Below are 25,740 nucleotides of genomic sequence, written 5' to 3' on the forward strand. Positions count from 1 at the left end.
TCAAATAATCATAACATACTATACATACCGTAATATACAAATAGTAGCCGGTAGGTACTACATGTTCAAAACAATAGCATCATATGCAGATGTGTACATAATCGTGCCACCATGAGACGAGATTAAAAGTAGCAGCAGGTGTAGTGTTCGTCAGGTGCAGTTCACTAGACCAGAACCGGTAGGGGACACAGGGACATGGGTCTTCATGCAACAAATGGTAAATCCACATACAGTAGTCTACACACATCAACGGAAGGTTTGAATTTGCAGTATTACCTTTGACCTCCCTAAACCCATGCATGGACACTAACCCTGCACTCTTTTCCCCTCTTCTTATCACCAAGTTCACATTGTTAGAGGTGGAAAGAAACTCACCCTGGCAGGCTGAAATGGAAGTCACAGGATCAGCTTGGACTTCCTCACAAAGCAACAAGAAGCGAGATAGTGTGCTGCAAGTACAGCAAATTACAGTAGGCTATGTTACTTATACATTTCAAAATTGATAACATTGAGGTTATTTTATTGCATGATACAGGGGCCAGCATGCCACAGCAGCATTATGATTTGATTTATGAGTTTTACCTGTTTACTGATTATATTGTATGATAAAAATTATTAAGCAATATTTCCACATTTGCCACTGGATAAATAGTTTAAACTAAAGGATTGGTCTGATCTTGCACTGGGCCAACAGCAGATCTGTTTACATAAATTAATTTATATAATTTCCATAAGATTCTTGTCGTCTCAGTGAGTTCCTGTGGGAGGGGGCGACACACATAATTAAGCCAATTCTACCAATAAATCACTAGATTTCTCACGATTCAACATCCGAGTGACTGGTACTCATGTCGCTTATCTTCTTTCTAGACTATTTGCCCCCTGTGTCAGCCGTGTTAGGCTGTACCTGAACCTGAACCTCAGCCACCTCTCTGGGTAGGTATTACCTTGATATGTTGGTCTGTGTCTACTGGAATGGATCAATGGTGAAGAGGGTTAGAGTTCAATCTTGAGGCCTAATTGTCTTGGACTGAGCAGCTTGGTGTCTGTATCAATCACAAGACAACTCTACCAACTCTGCTGTCCAGGCAGCCTGAGCCCATCACACGCACGCGCACACACACACACACACACACACACACACACACACACACACACACACACACACACACACACACACACACACGCACACACACACACACACACACACACACACACACACACACACACACGTGACACGTGTGATCTAACAGAACATAGCTTTTTTATAGCTTTTGTTTTGTTTTTTGTTTTTTGTAACCCATGTTTCATGCTGTGCCAATTGCCTAAGCTGTCATCATCAGATTTTTAGTGTTCCACATGGTATTCTACACTCGCTTCTAGAGGTTTGTGAGTTTGTGACCTTTGACCTCTCTAAGCCCAGGTATGGACAGATACCTGAACTCTTGTCCCTTTTATCCCTCTTCTTATCACCAAATCCACATTGTTGGAGTTGGAAAGAAACTCACCCTGGCAGGCTGAAATGGAAGTCACAGGATCAGCTTGGACTTCCTCACAAAGTAGTCAATTCTCGCCTTTCCTAGAGCAGCAGGAACTTAGGAAGGAATTGTCAGCAGAATTACACATTCTGGAAAAGTTTATACAAAACCAGTCCCTGATCCAGGCCACCATGTTTTGGCACATAGCTCCAGGCAGTATAAACTCAAATAGGTCTACATATCTGACTGAGCAATTCACTTTCACTTGTACTGTAATATTTAGCCTCGGAGACTGCATGCGTTTTGTTAATATTTGTAAGTAATATTTGATCCATGCAGGACCATACTTTGAGTGACTCACTCAGGTCTGCTGGCCTGGTGTTGAGTACTTTTTTTCCTCCCACCCATAGGCTCCCACCACTTGTCGAAAGGTTGGTTTCTATTTACTGCTTAGTGCTCATATCCGGTCTGTTGCCCTGCCTACTGTATCCGGCGGTATCCGGTCATTTATTTCGACACAGGACGTTTTCGTACTTATGATCCGTTCTAGACAGGATCTGATCCCAGTTTAGCCGCACCCAGCAGAGGGGCGGAGCCAATTTGAGAAGAGAGGAGAATCGCCTTTGAAAACAACCAGGCAGGGAGGGCGGCCAGGGCCTTTTACACCATATATAAAACACTCTAGATATTTATTAACAACAAAGAGAGGGTAAGTAATAATATAACATCGTACTTTACATTTCGGAATGTCATTGGTGTGCGCACATAAACGTACAAATGTAGTTCCTGTATCGCTCTTTGCAGCAGCAGCAGCAGTAGTAGCAGTAGTAGTAGTAGTACCACCAGTAATGCTAAATGCGTCGCCACTCGCCACAGTGTTGCCATCATAATCAATGGAGCCCGCAGCAGAGGGGCGTGTGCCGCATAATGTTTTCATTCGTTACAGTTATCTATACTTAACTGCAGATGCATTAATTGGATGTGAAACGGTCTATCTGACTGGTGTATGTGTGCAGTTTAATTAGACGTTGGCTAGCTAGTGCGGATGATGCGTTCATAATATTAATCTCTGGACTCGTAGGTTCGTTTGCAATTGCAAATGCAATGTAAACCTACACTCAAATTCATCCCAAGAAAACTCACACAGAGATTTAACTGAAATGTTTCTGTTTTTATCCCTAATCCGCCTAGTTTGTTTTGAAACTAAAACGACGGGTTCGAGACGATTATAAAACTTGTTTTGACCGTCGTGTGGACTGGATACTGGAGTTGTTGGGTGGCTGTGTGTCCAAGCCGTGCTAAGCCTGGGAGCCTCCCCGTGTCATTTCACCTTAACGGCATATTATGAAACAAAAGAACAGAGAACCAAATCAGTCGGAATCTGCTTTGATCTTCTTTTCTGTTTTGACTCTGGAACTCATGTAGGGTGATAATGTTTTTCTTTGTTTGTTATTGGCCGTAATAACTCACTTGTAATTACACAAGAAGAACCCCGGGAGTGGGAAGGAGATCAGACAAGAAAACAAGAAACCAAAAAAAGACATATTTAGTATTATTTACACATAGTAGTACCTGAGATAAGATATGATATAAAGGCATAGCAGCAGATGTATACTGTTCATGATATCAAGAAGTAGAGACGCATTCAACATGGAATTCCACAGTGTCCACAGAGGGACGTCCCTCTGTGGACACAAATATCTGAATTGATAAAATACATTAATTATTACAGTCTTAAAGTCCAAAATGTTGGCACACTTTAGAGAACCAGTTCTTTGCTTTTACATTTGCCTCCGAGTCTGGTATAGTTTGCTGTTGATTTTTAGGTCTGTACTGGACATCACTAAATTATACAGTTGCTCACGTTTGCAAATTATGTGTCCAGTAAAGTCCCAGCCCCCTCACTGTATGTATGCAAGGGTTAGTCCTGTTTGTGACTGAGTGAAAACCCAGCTGGCTGTGTATCTGTGTTTGTTTATGTGTGTGTTTTATGGCTACTAACTCCTCCCTGGATTTCATGATTCTGTTAGAATGCGAGGAACACTGAAGGAAATAGTTACTAGTTCGATCTGTCCATCTGACTCTTACGCGCGCACTCACACACACACACACACACACACACACACACACACACACACACACACACACACACACACACACACACACTGACCCTACACACATTACGTATGTCTTGTTTGTTTTACTCCTACTCCACACACCCACACCCCTGACCGGCCGCAGTGCAGATGAAAATGTGTTCCTCATTTCAAGTCCCATTTGTCTTGCTCATTTTGTAATTTTCCCTTGTTGATCTCCTCCCTATATGCGGCCTGTGGGATTTCACTTTTTAACAGCTGGAGAGGTTCAGAGACTGTTCATTTAGCCTTGGAAACGGTCTTTCCTGAACCTTTACACACACACACACACACACACACACACACACACACCGTGCAGGGTAGAGAGAGGGGCGTACGTGGTTTTCTCATTCATAACGTGACTGACTGGTGTCTACATTTAGCATGCACTTGTGCTGCAGAACATGTGTGCAAATGACAAGAAATGTGACACTCAAATACATTTTTCAGCAAAGACATTAGGCTGGGGACACTACTGTACAGTCACAGTGTACACTACAGTGTACTGTACAGGGCAGGCAGGGGACAGGGAGGGGTTTGTTGTTTCAGACAGTGATCTACCACTGCTTTCTCACACATGACAACATGGGACAGTCAGATAAAGCTAGGGGGCCATGGTGGCCCCCTCATGTACTGCTAGGCTACTGTCCCCACACTAACATAACACCTTGATGACTGTGTTAAGTGGCTAATCATGTGGATAACGCAGGCTGCGTGGGAAAGGTCACTTAGTATAGTGCAAGAGAAGAAACTATTGATTGCTTTCTTAATGGCGATTACGATATTATATTCTATTGATGAATAATGGAGATGCAAGTTTTTTGGTAAATACATTGTGTGGGGGTGTGGGTGTGTTTGTGTGTGTCCAAGGCTAATCATCTCGCACATTGCAGGATCAGGCAGAGTTTTGGGGGAATCGCTAACATTAATTAATCAAATTAACTGTTGTAGCCCTATTGGACATGCATAGGAAGACTTTTATATATGTGTTTTGTGTGTAGGCTATATTCAATACACAAGCCTAGAAATATAACCTCGGACACAAAATCCCACATAATAATGGACTGTCCCTTCACCTTGCAAAGCTAAAGTCTAAAGTGGCGAACACATTGTAGGATTGATATTAGAAGATCATCAGCACTCTAAATGTGAAGCATTTACATAACATTTTAGATTGTGACGGTCGCTGTCGCTAAATGGTTGACAAGTGAAAAGTGTGTTCAAGGTCCCATTCACACCAGCATGCTCTGCGATTAATATGAATCCCGCTGCATATTGTCTGTAAGTGTGCTTCGTTTGGCAGCTGAGAAGGCACATTCGAATACTTCTACTTTGCCTAAAGACAGGGGTTTCACCTCGCTTCCACTTGACTTCAATTCACTGCAGGTGTGAATGCAATCCGCAGCAAATAATGGGAATGAAGCAAACAATGTGGCGTATGAATGTGGAGTAAACACAGTTGGAGACGGAGGAGGCATATTTTATTTTACGCAGCGCAAAGATGTCCCGTTACCGTGGATAGATGTGGTCAAATAAGGAGACTGATGCTATGTCCAGACGAGGATGTATTCTGCGTTACCCGGGCAAGTATTTAGCCCGGGATCTGCCCTTTCTGCCACACCGACACTGCGTTTTTGGGGACTTAACCGGCTCATTTTGAAACCACCTTCCAGAGTGGGAAAGTTTGTCGTCTCCGTGTGTGTATAGCGAATGCCGCCTATATTTGCTGAAACGGTGATGTCATAGTCCCCTCGCCCCCTTCAAACTAACCAGAGTTAATGGTTTATTTCATCATAACCACTTACATGAGTATCACAACTATTTTATATTTGCACACACATTTCTCCGAAAATAGCCGATCTGCAACCCATGCACGAGCTTGTAGATGAGCTATGTTTTGGAGAACAGATATAAATTATGGTCATTACCAATCTGGAAAGACAAGAAAAAAAGTCATTATTGTTACTATAATGGTGTAGTGTAGAATAGATTATAGGCTATATCTAAGGCTAGCACAGCCAGGCTGGTTCCTCTGCGAGGTGCACAGAACAGCAGCATGGACTCAAGGCCTATTCATAAGGCCTATTCATAGTCTGGATTTTCGGTGGTAAGGTGACCACCGCTTCGGTGGTGAGCTGACCACCGGAACTGAAATAACGTTGAGCGGTGGTGAGTAAAAACAGAGAGAAGGGCTGGAGCGGTGGCGGTGGTTTTCTCTTCACCGCGGCTCGTGACGTCATGTTGTAGTTCGGTGGTCACCCCACCACCGTAAATCCAGACTATGTATGAGCCTTCACCTGTCAAAGTGCTTCTTCTTCTTGGGTGGAAATTAAACATTCTGAAGGTGCTGCTATCCATGCTTCAACTTGCTCTCTAAATTATATTCTTTGCAAGCAAGCAGCCAAAATGTCACGCGGGCAAAGCCTTTGTGTAACTTCAAACCGGCTTTGCATTGAGAGACCCCAGGTAGGATAAACCAACACTTGGTTTACTGTCCATATTCCTCGATAAACGGCCTGTATAGTAGCCTATGTGCAATTTCTCTTTTTAAGCTGCAGATTAGGCAAAATGTTTAGCGCTATGCAGGCAGCAGGTGGAATCTATTAACGAGCAATTATCTGACATTCAGAAGTGTTGAGCCCTGAATATAATCTCCAAATTCAAACTCATAAATTCACAATGCATCATGCCGGCCCTCGTTGTGAGCTTTAAGATCTGCAACCTATGAATCTCATGCTTAGGTATGTATACTTTGTAGCCTATACTTCTTGCAGAAGAGGGTAGTTAGTAGGCCTATGTAAAATCATTAAAATTGTAATGAGTAATGAAAAGCAAGAAAAACATCAGCTACAGTGCATTCACATGCATTTTTCATACTACAGTTTTTTTGTGGCTATCTACAGGCCGGGCATGTGTACTACAGCTTTCTCTGGAATTTTGGGAGGTTTACCGGTCTTGTGTATACGGCATGCATAATTAACATAACCGCAATGTAGACACTACAAACTTTAATATCGTTTACAAACTTGCGCGGCTAACAGTCCGAGCCGTCCTTGTCTGTACATTGTATGAAGCCCTCATTGAAATATGGTCAGACGAGCACATTAATTGCTTAAGGAAACACATAAAACACTGCAGTGTACAGAATCGTCTGTCTGTTTGACTTTGCGTAAATATGGACGGCTGTCACTGTGTGTGGGGCTCCGAGTGGAGACTCATCAAAAAAACTTCTTTCTTCTTTCTAATTTCACATAGTTGTTTTGATACAGTAGCTGGCTGGCTTTTGTGTCGTGTGAATATTTATGTTATCGTGTCGTACTAAACTTGATTAACAGGTCTATCGTTGAAGGAAGATGCAAAGCATGCAGGCTGCACACTCCAGATCAGCTCAAATGCTGACTGTCCTGTAGTAGATGGTTTATTTTTGACAAAAGAAATTGAACATTTAATTGAAAATCTTTGTAATCTTTTGCCTGTGATGACATAAATAGAAAGTTATTCAGTGATTTGTCTTAGGTTTGTGACTGTCGTTTACACTAGTTATATTTGATAACGTCTGTTTGGATACTTTTTTTAGGCCTAACCGGGCACAAATAAATCTGATGTACAGTAAAATGACATATCGTAGTTATTCATGTACGGTGTATTTCTAGTTAATATGTGATTCTGTGCAATAGGAATATATGTACAGATAATTAACAGCAAAGTTAATGGGCAATGTCCCATAACCAACAACATCCTGCTCCGAGTCTTGATTGATTTAGCCTCACTAGGACATGGGGGAACTGCCACAGGCCAACACGAGGAAGTTCCAGAAAAGAACAGTGAAAGTTTGGGCTATGGTGCTTTTTTCTCTCTCACCATAATAAACCTTTTATTAGCATACATGCACTTGACTTGACTAGCATATTTTTGGACGAAACTAAATGGAAGTTTTTCAGTAGCGCTGTTTCAGCTCAGTCAAGTTGAAAAGAACTCGAGCACAGCTTCCGTCTCTCAACAGCGAGGCAGAATGTGTACAATAAGATTTCTTGGCACAGCCACGGACTAGGCAGAGAACATTTAATACGAGGCTGATTTTGGTATTACTCCACCCCTTTCTGTACAACTTATTTCGCCCTCTTTCCTTCAATCTCTCTCCATTCTTTCATCATTGCCTCATAACGGCCCCTCCCATAGGGTCTTTTTGGAGTTTGTGAAATTCTCTTGCTACTTTTCAAACATAAAAAATATCTACAAGCTCCTAATGCGTCACGATTCAGTTCACAGATGTCAGGAAACACAACAGCACAACATTGATTGATTTGTTTGATTAGGTCTACCCATATTGTTTTCTCATTAGTTTGTATCAAGAAGGCATGTGCTAGTGTGGGGAGAAAAGCATTGTATTTTGTTTTATAATGGAGACAGCCCTATTTTCTGTCTATTTTCCTATGGGTCTGTCAAGCTGCCTCACTAACTACCACACTGGTGTTCGTATGCAATTCTGTACTGTGTGAGCTGCCGAGCTGCCATAGTCCAATTTTAGCCTATCGGTTTCACAACTCAACTAAACACAAGTTAACACAATGTAATAAGATACTGCCTATAACATACAGTACAAGCTCACTCTTTGATAAGTGTGTTATTTAACCTCATGAACCCTAACATCCCTACTCTGGGGCGAACACTGGTCAAAAATAGCTCATCTACAATCTGAAACTGGCTTGGGTTTGAGAGAATGTTCTTTCCTAGCAGCATTTGTTTGTCTCTCTGAGTAACACCTGTAACACTGTGATTAGAGGAGAGCAGTCTCTCAAGCCAGGCCACTATTCCATACAATCCTCGAAATGCTACAGTGTCTAAAACTACGCCCTCTGAACACCACAAACAGAAGCTGTAATCTTTTTTGCCGGATCTCCGTGCTAGTCTTAAATTATTAGTTGAATTTGCATTCAAAGGTTGCATCATTTGGTTGGAAATGTTTCTGTTGATCCTTGTCAGACCCACCTCACATAGTATATGCTACCTATGCCACATGGTCACCTCATAGTATATGCCACCTATGCCACATGGTCACCTCATAGTATATGCCACCTTATGCCACATGGTCAGCTGTTGGTTTTCTAAACTCTCTGTGGCTGCGATCCAAAAATAATTGGTAATGTGTCAGTTTGTCAGTGAAAGCCTTGTAAAGCTGACGGCTGTGGTGTTACATAAGTACATCTGAGCATATATCCCAGTTTCCATGGTGATGTATTTGGCTTCCATAGAGAGTTGTGTGTCTGAGAAGGATCATGGCCACAGTTATCTGTGGCCCTGCAGCTACATTCACAAAGAGAGATGAGAGATCAGTGCATTTCTTTATTGCCCACTAGCGATAAACATCTTACATTAGACTAATTATGGTGGTTAATATGCCACAGTATGACAATGAAGTAGAGTGGTGTGACTGGAATGGTTTCTTCTATACGGGCCGCCAGCTGGGCTGAATTAACCTGCAGAGTACCAGAAAATGTGTTTACATAAACAAAAAGTCTGAGAGGACGGAGGAAGAAAGTTATCTTGGTTATGCTTTGTTATTCTGTAGATTCATAATGGTTAATACACAACATGGTGTCAAGTTGATAATGCTGGGACATGGCAGCAGACCTGCTGGGCTGAAGAGGCATTTTGAGACACATTTTGGCACAGTCTCTTCTTTTTCAGTCTGCGATTCTTGATTATTAGCTATTGCATTGAGTGAAGCAAAATATTGGAATAACCTCAACCAAGGCAGCCTGGAAGCAGACGTATAGGATCATGTTACACAGCAGCTTAGTTTTTTTTCCTGCAGTGCTCTATAGCTGAGAGACTGATGGATTGTGGGTAAGGCAGCCGTGGTGGGGATGAAATCAACCTAAGATAGATTTAGTTTAAACCCTTTCACTGTTATTCTCACTCATATTCCACTCCCAAATAATAAGTACCCTTATGATGAATGCACTTTGGCTATGCATTTTAAATGCAGTACAATTACAGCGGGTGAATGTGCCTGGCTGAGTTACTGTAGATATTTAGGTTTACAGTTTTCACTTGCCAGGCAGATGACTTCTGACGATTTTTACAAAGAAACTGTTGTTGGTTGACGTATATTGTTGTCATCATGGTTGTTGCCAGGAACCAGCCCCTTGATTTGTTAATTGTGCTATGTGTGTATAGTTTTCATAAGAAAAACAACTTAAACAAGCCTATACTCTATTCATGATCATTAGTTTGCGACCATGATAAGTGACATTCAGTAACTAAGCAGGTTGGTGTTCTAATCTCCTATAACTGTAAGACAAAAGCACATGTTGAACTTTAAGACTTTTGACTGTTCAGAGGGTCATTTACAGTGACCATTATCATTATCAGGATATATAGGCTAGTCATATTTATAAACGCACAGGGATTAGAGCTATCTCTCACTCATGATGACTATAGCCTATTTGGCAGTGGCACTGGACTGGCGTCTTTCTTTATTCTTGTGTCAATAATCACTGATTTGAATCCTAATGACCCCAGTGAGATGGAACAAAAGTGGCTTCCATCCTGAATTCTGTGGAAGAGGAGGCAGTCTGTTTCTCTCAAATATTCATCATTTCTCTTTGAGATTTAAGATGGAAAGGATTATTAGAGGGACCCTGCAGAGGGTGGACTCTGAGGAGAAATATCTGAATTATATCTCTACTTTGGGGACGATCCTGAATTTGTTCAGACGAGGAAGGCGTAAGACTATATATTTTGTCTCTCCCTTACCATAGCAGTTTGGTTTATCTTAATTTAGGCTTTACGATATTTTTTCAACCAGCTGCTAATTATTTACTATGAGTGAACAGATATGATTAAATTAAAAAGTTTAAAAGAAAGGAAGTTTACACTTTGTTACCACAGTATCTGTACTGGTTGTCTATTCTTAAAATGGTCTTACCCTTATTACCTTATTGTACTCATTTTATGACACCATTGCGTTGTTGCATACATAGTGGTTTGATTTTCCCATTATTAAACATTAATTAAACTCTTGAATTCTCTCTCACACACACACACACACACACACACACACACACACACACACACACACACACACACACACACACACACACACACACACACACACACACGTTTAATATAAACATAATATACACAGTACACACATAATAGCTGGGCTGATTAATTAATTCATTCATTTGGCATTTCACAGATTAAGTCATTTGGGGTGAAAATTGGCCAATTTATATCAGTGGTCGATCAATCAGAGCTAAGTTCTTAACCAGTGACAAGTTATATTTTCAGGCATATGTTATTTTGAGGTTACTAATGCGGAGAGAGAGAGAGAGATACAAACTAGTTGGAGGGTTGTTTTTCTGTCCTCTGCTGTGATTCTGGATGCTTTGTGTTTGGTCGGTAGTTGTCATGGTGTCGCTGTGTGGGAACTTGGCTGTCTCTCTTATATTGATGTAGAATAATGTAATTGTACAGTTGTGCTTATCAAAGAGCACATGTACTGTACACATACATAAACCCATCATACCCATGTGCAAGTGGACTGAATTTATATAGGATATTGCCCCTTCAAATTGCTTTTGTGTAGGACAGGTATTGTCTGCTCTAGGCCCGCGCACACACGGAGAGCATTCATCTTAACCACTTTCAATCAGGTGTCCATATTTTGCGTATGTCATAGGTGAACATTTTCTCAGATTTCCACCCAGTTCTCAATTGAATTATAGCAGATATACTAGCTCACGAGTCACAACACTTTGCAAAGCATTGTGAGCCCCTTTCCCAGTCGGTGAAGAATTTGGCATTTGTTGAGATGATGACATACTGTATGATGATGTTTTTGCCATATGCATGGAAATGTTCTGGAAATCCTTTATTTTTATTTTTAATCTTTACAGGTGTCAAACCTTTTTCTCATGTGTGATTGGAAAGTGCTTTGTCAAATTGGCAATTTTCACTGAAACATTTGGATATCTATTTCATGTATTGGAAACCATTTATTTTGTTCTCCTTTCAGCTGTTATCTTCATATATTGTTTAATTGGTTTCATGAACGTCATGCCTGTTGAAAAAGGTCCTCATCTTGTAGATTAAAGCTGGACGGCGGGTCTTCGAGTCCACTGACCGTGTGTGTTCCGTGTTGTGGTTGTTTGTCTATGAATGTTGAAGAGTGGTGCAACAGAGTGAGTGAAAATATAAGCAGCACTGAGAAGAGAAGCCAAGTGCGCTCACTGCGTTTGTTGTTTTGGTCCAGGTTGTAAAAGCAGAGGTATAGTGAGTGATGTCAGAGCACAGGCGTAAACGGCACTTCTGCATACTCCGCATCCGTCACGGTATATGACTTGGCCACCCGATTGTAAACACAGGCAGAATCCTCTCAAATGTATATATACTGTAGATGGGCTGCCACTAGTAATCTGTAATTATCAACTGTCTTCAACCAGTGTAAGCAACACATTGTGTGTCTATCTTCCAAGTCACACTGTGGCTAATTGAGGACACGTTTTGACGAGTTGTTGTTGACTTGTTGTCTGTGCAGGGAGGTGGCGTTTGCCATGTTGCTGCAAAACGACAACCGCGGATAATTTTCCATTGGGCTTTTGTTTTTTTCCCCCCACCTTGTCTAGCCGTTGACAGTTGAGTGACTGTTATTGCATGCTCTCTGGCCGAGCTACAGGAAACACTGAGGAAATCAATGCAAAGCACTCTGCTGAGGGACAGCAGCCAGTCACAGGATGAGAGGGCTGGTCTGTCAGGGCAGCCAGCACATGGCAATGCCTTCATTTCCTGTTTTTGCATTTAATTTATATGAAATCTTATCTCCTCGTAACTGGAAGATCAGTGTCAGCAATATGCGTTTAATTGCATATTGCTGTGGTAGGCTACTTCTGACTTGTCACTCAGTCCACATAAAATCAAACCCGTTTAAGGTAGTGCACCACACTGGACCGGGTAAACCAGGACATGGTCTCACTCTGGTCAGGAACAATTTGACAGTGAAATGATCAGGCCTTGTTCTACAGTTTCTGCTGTTGACACTAGTTACTGAGTGAATATGTGGCACACAATGTAATGTAAACAATGAAATGTAGTACCGTCACCCTTTAAGTCAAACCGCAAGGGTTTATTGTATTCATTTGTTCTTAACTACTTAAATCCTATACGTTGTTGAGCACACACAAAAACAGCATTATTTTGCTGTCTTTTCTGTTTTCACTTGACATTAAATTTACACACTGAAAATAGCCGATCTACAAGCTTATAACCTGTTGCAAGGCTATGTGTTGTAAACTTGTAACTCGGCTATTTTCTGTGAAAAATTCTCCCCCAAGAATACGGATGCTGGGGGTTTTAAGTTTAAATGCCATACCAGACATTTCTTGAAATTACTTTCACGGATGCTTCCTGAATGCTGTAGCCACTCGTGCGTTTATGTGCAGAATGCAGATATAACATTGCGTGTTAATACGCATCTGTGTGGTCTCTCACTCTGTGTAGGAGGCCAACCCACGATGAACGGTGAGTCAGGTGCCGAGGTGGTGACGGCGCCCCCTCCTACCATGGCCCCCCACAAGGAGCGCTACTTCGACCGGGTGGACGAGAGCAGCCCGGAGTACCAGAGGGAGAGGAACATGGCCCCTGACCTGCGGCAGGACTTCAACATGATGGAGCAGAGGAAGAGGGTGTCCATGATACTGCAGAGCCCGGTCAGTGGGAGGGAGAGAGAAACCCCACGCACGCAACCACACGCACACACACACAGCCAATGACAGCATTATTGTGCCTTTTCTCCATATTTAAACTTCTTAATTGTACATCTTACAGGCAAGCTTATGTCGCGATGCGACATGTTGTGAGCTTGCGGATCGGCCATTTTCACAAAAAAAATGTTCTCTCCAATTCCTCCCTGCACACATTTCTCTGTGTTCCCACTGGCTCACCTGCCAGTGAGGAGCCCCCACCGGGAGAACGTAACGCCTTTGTCATACACTCCCCGCTCCTTAGTACAAGCAGTACCAAATATCACCCTCCCTGCACGGCTTCCCTCCATCATACACGGGGCCAATAGGCCTATCTCACAGCCCTTCCCCGCCCCCTTTTCTGAGCTAGTGGTGTTGACGTGACGTCACTCCATAAACGTGTGTTAAAATACCTACATTCAGAATCCATAAACAATGCTTTTTCTGAAGGTAAACTTTATTCTATTTGTGTTAGCTGTCTTACCATCTTGTTTTCTTCATAATAATATTGGTCCTTACATTTGGAAACGGCCTTAAATGGTGCAGGAAAGGGGCGGGGAAGGGCTGTGAGATAGGCCTATTGTTTTCCTATAGATGCACGATAAAGCGGCTATCTATTTATAATGTTTTGTTTGTCAAATAGCAATAATAAAAAATGAATGGTTTCGGACATACAATGTTTCCACCAGAACGATTGGCGTTTGCCGTGTGTAATGCCATAAATCCGCTGATGATAAATTCCACTGTGCTGAGCAGTACTTAACGGTAACGTTTTTCGCGTCACCGTGGCAACCGTTTCTGCCATGTGAATGGATTCTTTGAGCCTAAATGGCATCTCCCTTCCCAGTAGCACATGATGCAACAACAGTTCATACTAAGTTTATCACGCGTCTGTCTACAATGAATGCACAGTGTAATAACCTCCTGTGTATGTATGAAAGACACTGATGAGTTCAAGAACCACCATCTATCTTATGATGCTGTGTTTATATAAAGTGTGTGTGTATGTGTGAGAGAAAGAGGGAGAGAGCGTGAAGCCTGATTCATACTGTCGTACGATAGTGTGTCGTACGGGAGTGTGTGTCCTCCCGTGTCATTGGGTTTGACGAAAAACTTTGTCGACTACCATTTTTTTACTGACAAACTAAACGGAAACAAATAACAACTAGACTAAAATGTTAGGAAGGGACTAGTGGGCAAGAGATCCAGTTTTACACTTTGTTGCAAGCTGAAAATAGCAGATCTACAAGTTGTGAGCTTGTAGATCATCATTAGTAAATTCGTATATTAGTAAATTCAGAAGACCAAAACCTTATATTTATATTTAAACATTCCAGGTGACTAAAATGTGACTCAAACTAAATGAAACCCACTCAAAAAACTACGACTAAAAAAATATAATATTTGCTGTCAAAATGAACACTGCACTGTGGCCCTGTGGCTCCCAGGCATTCTGTGACGAGCTGGAGACAATGATCCAGGACCAGCTGAAGAAAGGGAAGACGCCCACCAGCCTGCTGGCCCTGCAGCAGATCGCTGACTTCATGACCACCAGCATCCCTTCCATGTACCCCGCTGCACCGCAGGGGGGCATGGCCGCACTCAACATGAGTAAGTACACAGCATCCCTTCCATGCTCGCAGGGCGCAGCTATGTCCGTGGTTCATCATGTCGTGAGTAAGTTGAAGTGAGACATTCTGCCTGAAGAGCACTTTCTACTTCTGGTACTTTAAGTACATTTTGATGCCTTTTTCCACCACTGCCAGTGACCACTCTGGCTGTCTGGGAATCACATGGCCACCAGTTCCACCCTCGGCTCACCCACTTCACGTGTCGATTTGTCCCTGAGAAAGATTCGTCTTAACCCCTAACAGCCCAGTCGCTGAAGAATTTGGTGGAATTGGTTATTATGACCCGATGACATCTTTCCTGTTGTCTTTCCCATAATATGCATCCTAGAAATCCTATTTTAGTTTTACAGGCTAAATGGCCTCAACCCTTTCCTCTAATCCTCATGTTGTAAGTGATTTGAAAGTGCTCTGATATTGGCGATTTGAAAGGCATCCTTTCAACATACAGAATATGTTGTTGTTGGGTTTTTTTTTATTGACAGTTTGTAACTATTTCCCTTAGGTTTGGGCATGGTGACCCCAGTGAATGATCTGCGTGGCTCAGACTCCATCTCCTATGATAAGGGCGAGAAGCTGCTGCGATGCAAGCTGGCTGCTTTCTACCGCCTCACAGACTTGTTTGGCTGGTCCCAGCTCATCTACAACCACCTCACAGTAAGACATGTTCTAGTTTGGCTGGTCCCAGCTCATCTACAACCACCTCACAGTAAGACATGTTCTAGTTTGGCTGGTCCCAGCTCATCTACAACCACCTCACAGTAAGACATGTTCTAGTTTGGCTGCTCCCAGCTCATCTACAACCACCTCACAGTAAGACATGTTCTAGTTTGGCTGGTCCCAGCTCATCTACAACCACCTCACAGTAAGACATGTTCTAGTTTGGCTGGTCCCAGCTCATCTACAACCACCTCACAGTAAGACATGTTCTAGTTTGGCTGGTCCCAGCTCATCTACAACCACCTCACAGTAAGACATGTTCTAGTTTGGCTGGTCCCAGCTCATCTACAACCACCTCACAGTAGGGCTGTCAGTTCACCTCTATAATCCAATTCGAATTTCATTGCTTGATTATTTGTAATTTTCGAATATATTCGAATATTTACATTGTTTATTTTAGCTCATATTTAGCCTATAATAATACACGTGGCTGGCATGTCTTGTGAGTTTTGGGAAGTGCAAGGTTTTTGACAGGTCTGCCTGCTGTGGACATTGAAACCCTGACCATTACACACGGGCAGACGCAACGATAAAGTCTATCATTCATTGTGAAGCCAGCAACATGTTGATGCAAACAGACGTGTACAGTAGCTGCTCCAAATGATATTAGCATTCGTCTGTGTCTGCCCGTGTAAACGCAGCATTGTCCCCCCGCTGCGGAGCGGACCGTTGCCCCGTCGGCTAGAATGCTGTCGGAAAAAAGGCCGCCTCCCGTGTACCATAGTGTTATTAAGGAGGACTCCTTGGCGTTAAACTAATGTTAGCTCCCATGCTAACTAGTTGCTACCCTCGTCAAAAACAACACCACAGATCGGGTGGAAGATGCTGATACCACTTTGCTTGTGCCCGTGGATGGGAAATGAGATTTAAAAGGCTATAGAAGCGTGGATGAAAGGCAAGCACAGATGTGCAATAAAGTTGTGTCATGAGACTGTATTATGATTTTCGTTCTACCGGCGATTTCTGTCTGTGTAGTATACTAGACGTATCTATGCATGTGTTACAAGGGTTTGTGTGTCTGTGATTAAAAGAGTTACAGCCAGTAAGCCCGCCCACCCTGTAGACTGTCTCTGATTGGCTTACCCTGAAATCTGGCCCTACGTTAGCCAATCATTGACCTCTTCTGCGACGTGACCGGACGTGCACCTTTTCACATGCAGTGGAAGCGGCCGTGGAGATTTCACAGCGGTAGATTCGTTACTCAATACATTTAGTGAGCGGATAAAATAACATAAAACAAAATAAATATATTAAATAGAATTAATAAATGATAAAAGCTCCATTCGAATGGCAATTTTAGCTTTCGAATATATATATATTTTTTAATATTCGAATTTCTTTCATATTATGAAATTCGTTCTGACAGCACTACCTCACAGTAAGACATGTTCTAGTTTGGCTGGTCCCAGCTCATCTACAACTACCTCACAGTAAGACATGTTCTCGCGAGCACACAGTGTACAGTCAACAGGATGAAATTCCTGATATTATCTTTTCATACATATAGCGGTGAAAACCTATTCCTAAGACTGTAGATCAGTGGTTCCCAAAATTTTTAGCCTGTGACCAGAAACGGAAACGAGGTTCCCCGGACACAAACTCGTGAAAATGGCCTATCTACAAGTTCACACTTAAATATTTGTTTTGAAATTATCCCACGATTTTGTAACCCATTTTTCACCCCTGTGTCAATTATCTAATGTGATCCTGGGCTCTACACACCCTCCGGCAACCTGGGGAGAGCAACGGACTTGAACTCATGCTTCCTTCATGCATGAGTGTCCAAGTTGCTCCTTTACACCTGACAGGGGGGAGTTTCCCTGGTTGGACGTAGTGTGTGGAAGGAACACGTTATTCGAACCAGTTCCTTTCCTCACCATCAGGCGCCCCGGCTGGCCACGGGGAGGCTTTCTTTTATTTCTTAATGAAATTACTGAAAAATAATTCATGAAGATCTTTGCTTTTTTGGGGATAATTTTTTGAAAATGTTTTGAAATAATTAAAAACCAAATGTAGGAAACAAAAACTAAGGGCACCCATAACAATGTGACCACGGCCCACAAGTGGGTCCGGACCCACTGTTGTGGACAGAGTGGTGTACGTCCTTTTGCCAACGTTCTCCTTCTTTGTCCTGTAGGTGAGGGTGAACTCGGACCAGGAGCGCTTTCTGATTGTTCCTTTTGGGCTCCTATACAGTGAAGTCACTGCCTCTAGTCTGGTGAGTATCTACCTATTTTCTCTCCTCTTTATTTCAGCTCTTTCTCCTTCTGGTCAACTAATGTAGTGTCTAGAAGTTGTGAGCCTGCACGTCAACCCCTCACTTCGTTTGTCTCCGTTACTATTTTAAACTAACTAAATTTGTTATCTTTAATAGCCTAAATCATCTTTAGTATTCTTTTAAAATCTTTATTATTCTTTTAAACCTTTTTCTTTTCTTTTTTTCAATTCAACATACCGGGTACCCTACTACAATGTTACTTTTACATTTAATGCATCGTTGAATCTGTGTTATTTCACAGTCTGTTGTTTTCTGTCTTCAGATGTACAAGACATAGATTGTATTGTTTTTGATTGTTTTTTTTACACACACACACACACACACACACACACACACACACACACATACACATACAGTACACACGTGCGCATGCACACTATAAATAATCTCCTATCAGAACAATGGAATTCAGAGTTTCCCTTTAAAAATATACTGTGGTTGTCCCTCCTCCAGGTGAAGATCGACCTTCAAAGTGAGATCGTGGATCGGGGAAGCACCAACCTGGGAGTCAACCAGGCTGGCTTCACCCTCCATTCTGCCATCTATGCTGCCCGGCCTGACATCAAGTGCATTGTACATATACACACACCGGCCGGTGCCGCGGTAAGGAACAGCTTATAACAGAGTATATCGTTGCTCTTGGAATCCTTGTTTTACTTTTCCCTTTATTCTTGTGTTTCATTTAGTCCAGTCCAGTTTAGTTATTATTTACTCTTAAGGCTGTCAAAAGTAACGCGTTAACAGCGTTAATTAATTTAGTTAATTAATTGCGTTAACATATTTAACACAATTAACGCATGTACAGTGTTCCCCCCAACGTGTGCCCGTACACGCGGCTCAGGAACGTTCCAGCGCATAACAAATCTGTCACTGTGTAGCACACAGTCATGATTGAACAACACCAGAGATAGCTTGTGTATTGTAGTTGGGTTGCCAAGTGGTTTGATTCTGTAACACACACACACACACGCACACCCCGTCACCTACTCCAGTCTTCCTCCTCGTGGTGTCATGGAGGAGTCCTCTGCACGCATGCACACATGGTCACACGCACACTAGTACTACTAGTGTGTAGCTATCAGCGCGCTGCAAGAATCACTCACATGTTTTATAGTACCGTCGGGTCCGTCGCAAAACAAACACATGGTACTTTTGTGTCGCACATGGAAAGCAACTGAAAACCACCATGGATATAAGACTGTTCCCCTGAGATAATGCACAACTCCAGGTACCAACGAAAACACTGACAGGCTAGGCCTACAAATGCTCACATCACATCATAGCCTATACTAATGCATTAGAAAACAAAAAACATTAAAAAACAATTTCTATCTGTCATTTATATTTCCATTTCCACAACAATAAACAGGAAAACATGGCATATTTTCGAACCATAGTTCAAATGGTGCTTAATCATGATTAATTAATTTTGAAGCTGTGATTAATCTGATTAAAAATGTTAATCATTTGACAGCCCTAATTTACTCACAAGCTCCAAGTAATACATTTAACTGATTAAATATTTATAAAAATCATAGACGTAACCATGTTCACTTCAAAACATTAACAAATAGCAGACCTACAAGCTCACAACACATACTCATATTACACCACGGGGAGAGCTTGCCGATTGGCTATTTTAGCTGTCGTGCATTCATTTACCTCTCAACGGTTGAAAGAAAATGTACAGTGGATATGCAAGGTTTCTGCCCAACAGCAACGATATAATGAAAAACAACAACCAAACATATTAGTCACATTGTGATGTTTATGTTCTAGGTGTCTGCCATGAAGTGTGGTCTGTTGCCCATCTCACCAGAGGCTCTGTCCCTGGGTGAGGTGGCATACCATGACTATCATGGCATACTAGTGGACGAGGAGGAGACTGTTCTCATACAGCGGAACCTTGGCCCCAGCAGCAAGGTACATTCAATTGTGTATTTTATAAGTAGCTGATAGGATACATAAGTAACGTAACGCACATCACTTGTTGTAGTAGTACTGGGTCGATCATCCAATCGACTGGAGTCGAGATCGTAGATGCCACCTTTTCCACTGGGATCATTGCTGCTCCCAGTTCTTGGAACGCAAGTCCTGTGGAGATGGTGTCAGGAAATGTGTGAGGCCTGGTTGCTGTCGTTCTGGTTTAAGATGGGCTCATGAAAAAGACTAGAACTCGAACACTCACCTGCTCTGATATTGGAGTATGTGAGTGTGCGGGTTATATTCATTTTTAAATTTCATATCATATACACACATATATATATATATATATATATATATATATATATATATATATATATATATATGCACAGTATGAATAATAGAAGTCACCGCTGACAGAACATTTTCATATCTGCCACAAATGTCCACACAGACTCTAAAATGACATGATTAGTGAATGAATGAACTTTGATTTCATATCTTGTCCTTATGACTCACCTCTTACTGGATTATAAACAAAACGCAATAAAACAAAATACTGTGTATTTAAAACGTTATTTAAGTCTGTCTTAATGACTTACTGTAACAATTTAGTTAGTAGTTTTGAAACCTATTACATTTTAAACAAAATTTATATGAAGGACAATCAAACACAAAATGGAACTCATTCTCAATTTCATTGGTGCCACAATAATTACAAATTCGCTCTACCTAGTAAAAGTACAGGTATCGTACATAAGGTAAATAGTTGACAAAGTTTCTTGTATCACCCAGGTTCTAATCCTGAGGAACCATGGCTTGGTGTCTGTAGGAGAGACCGTGGAGGAGGCCTTCTATTACATCCATAACCTGGTTACTGCCTGTGAGATCCAGGTAAGGCACACGCAGACACACAGCTCGTTATGACTCGCATCATTATGGTTTGATGTGCATTATCATGTGCGCTTATCAAAAATAGGCTCCATGTGTGTGTATGTATATATGTCTTTGAGCCATGTGTATGTATTTCATATATTTGGATGTCTGTATGTGTCTTTGTGTGTCTACATAATGTCCTCATGTTCCCCTCTATCGTGTGTTGTCTGTATGTCTGTCTGTACCACCCATCCCATCCTAATGACCTTCTAGGTGCGAACCTTAGCCAGTGCTGGAGGGCCAGATAACTTGGTGATGCTGGACCCAGCCAAGTACAAGTCACGCCCGCGGGTCCCTGAGCCAGCTGCTGACGGGACTCCTGGACACCCCAAGTGGCAGATTGGGGAGCAGGAGTTTGAGGCTCTCATGAGAATGTTGGACAACCTGGTAAGAACCTACGAACATATTATTATATATTATTAGTCTATTATTCTTTGAATGAGCTCTTATTATTATTATTATTATTATTATATAGCTTGCTCTTGAGTAGAAGTGTTTTTAGAGTCCAGCCAATAGTGTATATCAGTTTGGCCGACATATTGGCCAGCTATTATTAGATTAGATGTTTTCGGTATTGAAAATACCTGATTGTGTCCTGATTTTTAACCACTGGTGTCCTTATTTTTGGGCATGTCATTTTAGGAAAACACACATTGTGAAGTTTGTAGTTCTGATATTCTTGATATCTTTATCTTTTCAATAATCCGGTGATCTATGACTCTCCAAAAGTTGTCTCAAGGCACTTTACATGTAGAGCAGAGAATCAACAGAGAGCCCTCCCTGAGCAACCAATTTTACGACTGTGCTAATGAAAAATGCCCCCCTTAGGAAGAAACGTCAAGTAGAACCCGATTCTAGGGTGGGCGGGCGGCCATCTGCCTCGACTGTGTTGGGGAAGAGAAAGGGAGAGACAGAGAGACGATACAGGCACATACAAGTAGTAGGCGTAGCATTAGCAATAATAATAAATGAAATGGTGTAAGATAACATAATAATATAATATGGTATAACAATGATGTCAGATAATATATAGTGGTAAAATAATGTAAAGATAAAATACAGTGTAGTGAGTGATATAATATATTATAATATGGTAGCAGTCTATGGCCGTGCTCTGAAGAGGCCAGGTCCACGGTCACACTCTTCATAGGCTCCGTGAAGAGGCCAGGTCCACGGTCACACTCTTCATAGGCTCCATGAAGAGGCCAGGTCCACGGTCACACTCTTCAAAGGCTCCGTGAAGAGGCCAGGTCCACGGTCACACTCTTCAAAGGCTCCGTGAAGAGGCCTGGTCCACGGTCACACTCTTCATAGGCTCCGTGAAGAGGCCTGGTCCACGGTCACACTCTTCAAAGGCTCCGTGAAGAGGCCTGGTCCACGGTCACACTCTTCATAGGCTCCGTGAAGAGGCCTGGTCCACGGTCACACTCTTCATAGGCTCCGTGAAGAGGCCAGGTCCACGGTCGCACACATGCAGCTTCTTTTTTTAAACAATATATTTATTGACAACATGCAGCTTCTAACCTTGTTTTTCTTGTCTCTCAGGGCTACAGGACAGGCTACCCATACCGCTGCCCATCCCTGCGGGACAAAAACAAAAAGTACAGTGACGTGGAGATTGCTCCCTCCGCCCACGGCAGCTACTCCTACGGGGAGGACAGTGACTCAGGGGCTCGCTCCCCGCTGAAACACAGCTTCCAGCGTGGCGTGCGAGACAAGGGTCGCTGGCTCAATGCCAGTGGCCGGCCCGACGAGCCTTACGAGGACGGGCCCGACGGCGCCAGCCCCAAGTCGAAGCCTAAGGTGTGGACGAACATAACACACGATCACGTCAAACCCTTGCTGCAGTCTCTCTCGTCCGGTGTCTGCGTGCCAAGCTGTATAACCAACTGCTTGGTCTGTGCCTACCTTATTGTTCATAGTAAAGTCCTTTGCGGCTACCTACCGTTGTTCTTGGGGAAATGGGGTGGCTGGTTGTTGGCATCCTGAGGCTACGGGTGCATTGCGGAGTACGGATAGATCGTTTTATCTGTTCCTGGCGTTCTCTTGAACGCTGTCTCCTTCGTGAAGATATTTAAATGATACTGTAGCAATGTCGGCATGTAGCCATGTTGCTGATATAACCATGCTTTTTCAAACCAGTTGTAGACTTGAGATTTTACAGATCTTTCTGTACGTTTCAGTAAATGTTCCTCTGTGTTAGCCTGTTACTGGAATTTTCCCTCTTCTACACTGACTACTAACCTTCCTACCATATCTATCTCAAACACTTTTTTCTGAGATAGTTCCCCTGTCTTTACACTGATCTCCTAACCTAAAGCTTCCGGATGCCAGGCCAGCTGCCCGCTGCATGCCATGTCGCATGATTAGTAGTGAAATGCTCTGTTGGTGTTCTTCCCAGAGGAGTGAGTGGCAGGAGTGTGGCATGAGTCCCTTGTGTGTTATGGCAGGTGTTTGTCGCTAACTACACTACTGCTTTACAGATTACAAACACAAACTCTTGTTTTATATCTGTTGTCCGTGCATCTTTAATTTAATTGTTTGTTTATAAGGAAATATTTCGGTTAAAGCATCTATGCCAGGAAAGTATATCAAGGTTCTAGGATAGTGTCCTATAATTAAAATTGGCTACTAGGAGAGCCGACTGGCGGACATCAGCCCTATGACTCTAGACATCACTATAAACGAACCCTATATGCCCATATACTGTATAGGCAGGACCAAGGCAGACAGACCATAACAGGACCAAGGCCGACCATAACAGCGTGCATGGTTTTCTGGTTTCACTGAACAATCGGCCATTCATGTTTCCCATAGAGTTTTACAAAAGTATTTATATCAATTATATCAAGCCATCCAGGTGAATCATGACCATAAAACTGTTGATTCTGTGGAATATTTAATTATATGATGATATACTACATTTAATAAATACCCTTTGTTTAGAGGTTTCCATTTTAAAAGAAGAATCACAAAATCAAGGTCATGATAATTTGTAAATCTCTATGGGAAAAATGAATGGCCGATTTTTCAGGGGAACCAGAAAACCATGCCCACTGCTATGCCCTACATAGGAAAAAATGAATATCCAGTTGTCCACAACTGCCGATGCATGTCCAATTGCCCATATATGGGCATGCCAATCTATGGGCATATACTGATGACAATATCAGGACTGACATACAGATATCTCAAAGTGACACAGACGGGTACAACATTTCTGCGTTCACACTGGCAGATGCAAAAGATTCAAAGATGCAAAGCTACACAGCGTATTTGTAGCTTGGTATCTTTTGTAGTAGCTACAAACATCGGATGCATCTTTTGTATCTCTCTGGCTTCCATTGCCAATGAATGGTGGACTTGGGACTGTATCTTTGCACTGTGAACGCAGCATATGACTCAGACATTGGTCGGCTCGGCGGTGCGACGTAGGTGTGAGGGCACGGCCCCAATCTCTAGTGTGATACATTGAGTGAATATTGAAGCATAATCTATTATAATTGAATGTTCAGCTATTTGCACATTTTCTCAAAGTTTAAAGTCTTATGAGAACAGAGAAAGGTGGCTTGTTGTTGGTTACCTAAAATATATTAGACATCTGTTACAAAGATGCCTTATTTTTAGCGCTTTGAAATGACTTCCACAACAGAGTCATGCAGCCCGCTTTTTGACTCTTTCCTTCCAAATACCTGCAGCTATTATTAGTTGTACGTACGTTTGAATTGCCCATATTTTTGTTTCTCCCGTTTTATTTCAGTTTGAATCTAAAGATTATTTCAAACGACCTCCTCCCTCCCCCCCCAAACCCCCCAGAAGGTGTACGCCTGCATGAATGATTTGCATAAATCAAGGGAAAAAAAGAAAGAAAAATGAAAGATTTGATCTGACTTTTGAATCAATTATCTCCTGTTGGGAAAGTAGGAAGTGTTGTGTTGTGAGACTCTTTCTCAGTGAGTATATCGTGCATACATGTTCATCCCATCCTCATTCTAGCCCCTTGGTTTGGCACTTAACGGCTTAGCTTCAAATAGGACCAAGAATGTACCCATAAGCTTAATGCTTCTTACTGCGTATTACAAAAAAAATGATCCTAAAATTGCATGAGAGCAAAATATTGTGTTAATATTATATTCACACGCTGCTCATTCAGTTACATTTGTATAAGATAATGGGTGCAGAATTTGTTTCTTTTTTTGTTTTCAAGCTGAGCATTACCGGGTTAATACATTTATTTGTCCCTTCTAGTTTTTGTCAAACTAAACCTGGACTTTTGGTGGGTTTTGGTTAGATATTTTTGGTCATGTGATCAGATTAAGAGGAACATTTTAACTAGACAGGGAAAGTTTCATCATCTGTTTGGAATGAAACGATGGGACTTTAGTTCCATAGAGGACAAGTGTCTTGGGCTGTGTCTCTCTCTCTTCAGTCATCCTTTTTGTTAATTGTCCTGTATTAGCCTGGGAAATGACTTTGGTGATGCCAGCTCACCCCTCCCTCACTGCCACACTCGCTTCGTAAGCAAGCCCCCCATCGTCTCACCTACTTCCCCTCTCCTCTCCCCACGCATCCCTCACCCCTCTGTCTCCCCTATCTTCACTTTGTCATTTGTTTAGGTTTTACAATTATGTGACTTTTTTGAGTTGATTTCTCAGTGTTCTCTACTATTTTTAGTTCCTGGTTTTGAGTTGTAGTAATGGTATATCAATGATGATGGAAATGTCAATGGTTTTACTTATGTCAGGTTCGCTATTCTCCACAGTACTGGTGAGGGTGATTCCAAACCTGATATTGAAACTGTCAGACAGAAACCTTAACAATTTATTTATTTTTTCAGAAAGAACATGGCCTTGTTTTATTGTTTTGTACTCGGTCGTGTGACCGTTGTATGTATTG

At 42.1% G+C, this 25,740-nt stretch overlaps 1 protein-coding gene across 8 annotated transcripts in view; it reads left to right on the plus strand.

Annotated features, from left to right (window-relative positions):
* Positions 1 to 2,064: 2,064 nt before the first annotated feature.
* The window catches only part of add1 (adducin 1 (alpha)), a 40,334-nt gene continuing 16,658 nt past the window's right edge, over positions 2,065 to 25,740 (plus strand). For all 8 annotated transcript variants that reach the window (XM_080756221.1, XM_080756226.1, XM_080756223.1 and 5 more), the window contains exons 1-10: positions 2,065 to 2,187; positions 13,118 to 13,326; positions 14,808 to 14,970; positions 15,493 to 15,644; positions 17,845 to 17,925; positions 18,439 to 18,588; positions 19,765 to 19,908; positions 20,704 to 20,802; positions 21,058 to 21,231; positions 22,390 to 22,647. In XM_080756221.1, the coding sequence (XP_080612347.1) occupies positions 13,132 to 13,326; positions 14,808 to 14,970; positions 15,493 to 15,644; positions 17,845 to 17,925; positions 18,439 to 18,588; positions 19,765 to 19,908; positions 20,704 to 20,802; positions 21,058 to 21,231; positions 22,390 to 22,647 (1,416 nt within the window). In that variant the 5' untranslated portion in view covers positions 2,065 to 2,187; positions 13,118 to 13,131. The remainder of the gene's footprint in view (positions 2,188 to 13,117; positions 13,327 to 14,807; positions 14,971 to 15,492; positions 15,645 to 17,844; positions 17,926 to 18,438; positions 18,589 to 19,764; positions 19,909 to 20,703; positions 20,803 to 21,057; positions 21,232 to 22,389; positions 22,648 to 25,740) is intronic.

This window comes from Protomyctophum bolini, assembly GCF_963924005.1.
Source record: "Protomyctophum bolini genome assembly, chromosome: 22".
In the NCBI taxonomy this organism is placed as follows: Eukaryota; Metazoa; Chordata; class Actinopteri; order Myctophiformes; family Myctophidae; genus Protomyctophum; species Protomyctophum bolini.